We start from the raw sequence: 7,353 nt of genomic DNA on the forward strand, positions 1-7,353 counted from the left end.
GGCAGAGGGGTAACAACAACAGGCGCCGCTCTAGGGGGCAGAGTCCGGAAAAAAAACAGAGAGCCTCTCTCTGACAAGCCCTTTCAGCATCCCTGAGATGTTGCCCGGCTGTCCCTCCTTGGAGGCAGTCGAAGATTATCACTGTACCCAGAAGCCTGGCATTCCCTCACTCAAGACAGATGGGCAAGGTTACATAATTCCTTTCGAGGAAAGTCCTTCCCCTCAAATTCCCTTCCAGATGTACCACCGGTCTAATTGCAGAGTTAGAAGTCTCAAAACTACTGCAAAAAGAGCCATTCAGCCAGTTACAATAGACCATTCAGGAGACCAATATTGGATCTCAGCAGACTCAACAAGTCTGTCAGGAAGACAAGATTCGAATGGTCACTCTTCAGTCAATTCTGCCCTTCTTACAAGGACAACTGGATGTGCTCAATAGATCTTCAGGATGGTCCAGTCATTTCCAGTTCAGAGCCCTGCCCTTTGGTCTCACTACAGCCCCAGAGTGTTCACCAAATGCATGGCAGTGGTCACGGCTCACCTGAGCTGGCTCCTTTCAGCCACCACCAGGCATCAGCTTATACAAGCCAGGGATTACACAATAAACCTTTGTTCTCATTTGGGCATCTCAATCAACAAGTCATCCTTATCGCCCTGCCAGTCTATTACCTTCAAACTTAAACACTGTTAGGATGTCAGCTACCCTTACAGATCAAAGAGTTTCAGACATTCAGAGTCATGTCAGGATCATTCTGGCCAACAAGAAAGTACAGGCCAGAATGGTTCTAAAGGTATTAGGTCTCATGGCTGCGGCCATTACTCTTCTTCCCTGGCTCGATTCTACATCTTCTTCAGTGGATGCTGTTCACACAATGGTCATACCAGCAACTTCCAATCAGATTCTGGTGACACAGACACATCTTGCTTGGTGGATCTCATCTCCTCAGGTTCACCAAGGCTAGCCACTGTCACCACGGATGCCTCCCTGATCGGGTGGGGGTCATTATCAGGGCAGGATGGTTCATGGGGTACCATCTGCACATAAATGTCCTGGAGATGAGAGCAGTGCTTTTAACGTTGCAAGCCCTCAACGACTTTCTTCCCGTCCACACAGACAACATGTCTGTAGTTTGGTATATCAACAAACAGAACCAAGTCCTACCCGCGATCTCCTCTCATCGGTATCTGGTAGCAATGCACATCCCTGGGAAAACCAACATTGTAGCGGACAGATTGAGCAGAGCTATTCTCATGCCTCACGAGTGGTCTCTCAAGCAATCTATAGCGGAAGAGATTTTTCTGGAATATCTTTTCCCAAAACAGCAAATGTCCAGACTTCTTCAGCCTCTTCCCTCTATCAGGCCATCCCCAGAGCTCTGACCCAGGATTGGCCCCAGGGACTTCTTTATGCCTTCCCCATTTCCTCTGATCCCTCAGGTTATCCAGAAAGCTACCGTTTTGAGAGCCAAATTGATTCTCATTGCCTTACTGGCCTCGACAGGTTTGGTTTCCGTTCCTCCATCATCACCTTTTGGTGCAGCCGTGGCATCTGGACCCAGTGCCAGATCTTCTGATGTCAATCCCTTCTCTCATCCTCACAGCATGGTTGCTCCACTTCCTTCCTTAGCCAGGCTTCCTTTGATCTCAGTTAGAGACATCATAAAAATCCTCTACTAGGAGGATTTATACAAGCAAATGGAAGCGTTTCTCTTATTGGGCTAAGGCCAAGAATATCGATCCTTTTACTGCCCCTGTTCAGGCAGTCCTGGACTTCTTAGCAGAGATTTTTCATGCAGGCTCCTCTTCTTCCACAGTCAGAGTTCAATTGGCTGCTATTTCCAATTTTCATGTCGGGATAGCAGATCATAATATTATGTCCCATAGGCTCTGCAGGGCCTTCTTGAAAGGAATTTTCCTACTAAAACCTCCAATCAGGAATCCTCCTCCTCAGTGGGATCTAAATTTAGTGCTGACATCCTTGATTCTTCCCCTTGAGCCAGCTGCTTCTTGTTCCCTGAAATATCTTTCTTGGAAAACTTTATTCCTAGTGGCTATTACGGTGTCTGAACTTCATGCTCTTCGGTTCTATTTGGTTTTCACAAAGACAGAGTATCTTTGAGAACTAACCCAACCTTTTGAAGAACAATTTGAATCAATCCATTGATCTCCTGTATTTTTCCTAACTATTCAGATAGAGCTGAACAAAAGCTACATTATCTTGATGTCCACCGTCAACTTAGATATTATTTGGATAGAACAAAAAATTTAGAAAATCTGATCAACTTTTTGTTTCCTATGCGGATAATAAAAAGGCCTTCCTGTTTCTAAAGTGACTTTGTCTAGATGGCTTTCTTGGTCATCTCTGAAATTTATCTGCTCAGGGAAAACAGCTGTGCTCAAAACCTAAAGCACATTCAACTAGGAGCTTAGCTACTTCTACAGCTTTTCAAGCTAGACTTCCTTTAGACACTATTTGTGCACTCACACTTTTGTTTCCCATTACAAATTGGACTTGGCCTCCAGGGACAGAGCCAGTTTTGGCTCTACAGTCCTCAAGAGTTTGTTCCATTGAGCCACCCAGGATAGAGGTGCTAGGGCGGTCCCATCAAGCAAGAATGAAGGCGATTGACAACTCTTTCTCCCTCCTTCCCCTGGCCTGGACAGACCTTGTTATAAGAAACTGTTATGCTGAAGACCATTCAGACCTGGTCCTTCTTCCATCTGTAAGTTTCTTTCTTCCTTTGGGAAGTATTTTATGCTTGGTGCTATTGCCCTTTGTCATCAAAGCGAGATCTGGGTACTTACTTTGCAACATGGGATATGGGGCTGCCTCGAGCTGGTAAAAGTGACTCTCGAGCTTAGCAAGTGCGGATCGGCTCGAACCCATCAAGAGAAGACAACTAACATGGAACGTTATGGTAGGTACATAACTTCTTATTTATTGTGATTGGGCACGCCAACTTGACATCATACCTTACAATCTTATAGGTTAGATACCCTGAGCCAGCTCATACGTGGTTAGTAGAATCACTCTAAACCTACAATAGTGAAGTTCAGAGATTAGCTAAAATTAGCTAAAAAAATGTAGTTAACTAAAAATAGTCTTGCTGGAAAAAAATCAACCCTTGCTGGTAAAATACATTGTTAGGCTACACTTTTCGAAATCTTCGTCAGGATGGTGGACGACCTAAAAGAGCATAATAAGTAAAGCCGAGCATACTAGAGAAATAGCATGTGTGTAAAATAACATGTATGTAAAATAAGAAACAGGCTAGAAAACCAAAAAATAAGAACCAGGCTAGATATCCAAAAAATAAGATACAGAAACTAAAAAGAGAAACAAAATAGTGAAAAAATCTTAAATAATGGATATCAATAGAAACTAATGTATTAAGATATGGAACTGAATGAGGGTTATTAATTAAAAAATTTTTTAAAAAGGCACTGATATGTAACCTGAAAAGCTAGAAAGACACGAAAAAAAGTAATTCCGAACCATTGTAGAAAACATGAAAGACAAAAACATATATATAGAGATGAACCATTGACCTAAAACAAAAACAACGTATTTTTTCCATTATTTAAGAATTTTTCACTATTTTGTTTCTCTTTTTAGTTTCTGTATCTTATTTTTTGGATATCTAGCCTGGTTCTTATTTTTTGGTTTTCTAGCCTGTTTCTTATTTTACATATATGCTATTTTACACACATGCTATTTCTCTAGTACCCTCAGCTTTGCTTATTATGCTCTTTTAGGTCATCCACCATCCTGACGAAGATTTCAAAAAGTGTAGCCTAACAATGTATTTTACCAGCAAGGGCTGATTTTTTTTCCAGCAGGACTATTTTTAGTTAACTATTTTTTTAGCTAATTTTAGCTAATCTCCGAACTTCACTATTGTAGGTTTAGAGTGATTCTACTAACCACGTATGAGCTGGCTCAGGGTATCTAACCTATCAGATTGTAAGGCATGATGTCAAGTTGGCGTGCCCAATCATAATAAAGGTTTTTTCACCCACACTTGATTGGTTCCCACTGACACACCCCCAGGTACTCTTATAAAAGGAAATCCTCAGGATCACTCTTTCTATTAAGGAACTACGCTTCGATGGTGATTATACTTCTGGTACTTTTTACTTCAATAAAGTACAACCTTCTAGAATCTGAACTTCGACTACGTTGATTTTTTGCCACCACAGCGAGCAGAGCTCCTTAACCGAGCCACATTTACATTGTTTTGCCTGTTTTTTCTGTGTGTTTCATCTTTGATTTCTAGCTGTCACACTAGCAGTTCCTTTCAGCAGGCGACCTGACTAGCCAGAACTACGACCTGTATACGAAGCCTTTCTAAAGGCTTTACTCAGCCTTCAACCACAAGCACTCGGGTACGCACAGCCTTTCTCAAGGCTTTACCGGTAGCCCAGCTTCTTCACCGACATCCCACCGTACCTTTATTAAGGCAGCCTACCTGGTCATCCATTTATTCTTGGCTTCCCTAGGGTATTTTATTCGTGGACATTTTTCCTCCTCTGCATAGTAGCTTGAATACCCAGGTCCCACAGACAATAATTTTCCTGCTGATTTGATATAGTCAGAAATAGCTACTTATCAGAATTCAAGGAGCATAATTATTTAAGCACACACTGTGCATTTTAACATCACAAAAATGTTGTCATGCTTTGTATTAATTAGTATGGTATCCCCAGTCAAAAACAAATTAATTTTTTTTTAGCAGTTTCATTTAAATATATTAAGTAAAAAATCCATGACACTGCAAAAAGATACACCAGCCATTTATTCCATCAAAGACATAGTGAGCGCTTTCACCCATCATTCCGTGGGTCCGCCTGACATCACAAAGTGGGCTTGTCCATCAAACAGGGCGGTAATTTTGAACTGTGGGATGCAGCAGGAAGGCACCTTACTCTGAAGAAGCCCACGGAATGATGGGTGAAAGTGCTCAGTATGTCTTTGATGTAATAAACGTCTGGTGTAGCTTTTGGCATTGTCATGGATTTTTTACTTATTAGTTGGTGGTGGTGTTGCGGTAGCGTTGTCGCCTCACAGTAAGACGCTGTCCAGTTTGATTCTCAGAGCGTCTTCTGCATGGAGACATGCGTGAATGGGCGTACCTTTGTTGAAGGTTGTGCGTCAGGACTGGTAACTCGTCACGTAAAAATCAACTACCAATCATTAGCGGACCTGAGTTCCGCTGTGGCAAACCCTAACTGGGAAAAGCCGAAAGATGCAACAACAAGTTGGTGATTTTGGTTGTGAAAGTGCTCATTTAAAACTATATTTGTCTTACTCACACTCATGGGGAACAGCTAACAAAATTTTCTTAATGAAAAAGTAGATCATGGAATATTTAAAGGTGAGTTCTCACTGACAGTTGTTTTTCATACTTCTAGGTCAGACACTTAGTAAGAGGGAGGATTTTGTCTTTAAGGCTAAATAGAATATGTGTAAAGATGGTGACTACAGAAAGAAAAATCTATGATCTACTTTGCCTTTTAAATGTTTGGAGGGGCTGTATTTGCTCCCATTGACTAAGAGCCATCATCCCCCTCTCAGCCAGTCAACCCATTCGTTCCTCATCATTGAGGCAAGGAATAATGGCCATCGTTAAGGCAGCAATCCGTGGTAGTTCATGATTTTGCTCTTTTTCTACCATAATTTCCCTCTATGGACTTAGCCTGAGCACAAGCAAGGGGACATGCAGTGACCCCTTCTCTTCCACAAGGGGTACTGTTATCCTGCAGCTCCACCCTAATGCCCAAAGTACAGGAGGCAGTTTCCTAAGTCTTCAGCAGGGAAATCATACCTACCCAGTGTGCCGTTGAGTGCATTCAACCCTCCCCTCCTGGAGCAGTGAGTGGGCATGCCTGCATACTCCTCCCTAATTCCTTCTTGGCTTTTCAGTGTTTGAGCTAGTAGTTGAACCCCAGTCACCTTGGACACAGTAAAGGCTCTATCCCTCTGCAACAACACAGAACCAGGCTAATGCTGTTTGCGACAGTTACTCTGCTGGTGCTGGGATCTCTGGCACAGGTGACCAGTGCTGTGTACCTAATTATAGCTATAGAGGGTAATATTTTGTAACTGTGAAATGACAGCCTAAAATTAAAGCCACAGATGGTTTGATGAAGTTGAAGAACAATGCTACAAAGATAAGGTCACTGCTTGAGTTAGGATTTATTGTGTTCTATTTGGGCATTAAAGCTCTGTCTGGTTGTGCTGGTGTGGTGGCCACTCACATGGCACTATTAGCTTACAAACTGTAGTAAAAGTAAATACTTTGTAACAAGTAACATAAGGAATTTGTATACACTTTTTTGATACAGCATGTGTTCATTTTCTTTCCCCTTAAGCCATATGAACTGGTGCATACTTATGACACAGTTGCTGACTTTCCTGTGTATGCTACAGTGAATAAAAAAAAAGTAGAAGATACAGTGCAATATAGTGATGTGCGTATCCTCAGAGTTCCCCAGCGCAACACTGTACAGGTGAAGGAGCATCGGAAGCAGAATGAAACAGAATATGCAACATTGGCCTTTCCTGCACCAGCTATGCACTATGACAGCAAGAATGGCACTTTAGTATAGAAGGCGGGTACACCATCTTCATGGACTATAAATATTTCACATTGAAAATTATTGTAACTTTATAAATTGTTTCTGCGCAGATGATTAGTGCGAACACTTGAAAGGAGTACTGCAGGGTTTTGTTTTTCTGAGTGAATGTAAAACATGCCAGCTTTCAGATATTTAATGGCACAAAAGTGTTAACTCAGCATCAGCACCTTAAGCTGCGAGTACTTGCCAACATGAACGAGAGCTTCAGTAATGGAGCCACAAGTTGATTTTTGTTTTTTATTTCATTAAAATGATGTTGTACTACCAGAACTGTTTGATAGTTATTTTAAAAATCAAGTCCATCATCTTATGCTAGATAAAACTCAGACATTTCAATAATGGAGAACATAGAATGTATAGTTTGGGAGTTTAACATTGCTAGTTCTTAACTCAGGACATTGAGTGCCTTAGTGGAATAATAGCAATACCCAAGCAGTAGTGTATCATTTAATGGCAAGTAAATGTGCTTTAGCATTTTTAATGCCATTGTTTATCTTAAATCTTGTTCATGTGGATACTTGATTAATTTTGACTTTGCAGGTTATATATTTTCATCTTCTCATATAGTGTAGAATCATGACCTGGGATTCTGTTTTACATACTGTTATTATAATGTTGCAGTGTGTGTTGTACAGTATTTGCTTCATGAGCAGCTTCATGCAGAAACATCTTTCTAGCAAACAACTGGTTTGATATTTCTGACTTGGCTGCACC

The 7,353-nt window shown here is 41.4% G+C and overlaps 1 protein-coding gene across 1 annotated transcript in view; it reads left to right on the top strand.

Moving 5' to 3' along the window:
• Positions 1–6,906, top strand: part of CCHR8.PART0H11orf52 (chromosome chr8.part0 C11orf52 homolog) — a 187,756-nt gene extending 180,850 nt beyond the window's left edge. Inside the window, exon 4 of the mRNA XM_044081009.1 lies at positions 6,373–6,906. Coding sequence (XP_043936944.1) covers positions 6,373–6,609 — 237 coding nt within the window. The 3' untranslated portion in view covers positions 6,610–6,906. The remainder of the gene's footprint in view (positions 1–6,372) is intronic.
• The last annotated feature ends 447 nt before the right edge of the window (positions 6,907–7,353 follow it).

The sequence above is a fragment of the Protopterus annectens genome, chromosome 8.part0, assembly GCF_019279795.1.
Source record: "Protopterus annectens isolate FY-2018-M chromosome 8.part0, PAN1.0, whole genome shotgun sequence".
NCBI lineage: Eukaryota > Metazoa > Chordata > Ceratodontiformes > Protopteridae > Protopterus > Protopterus annectens.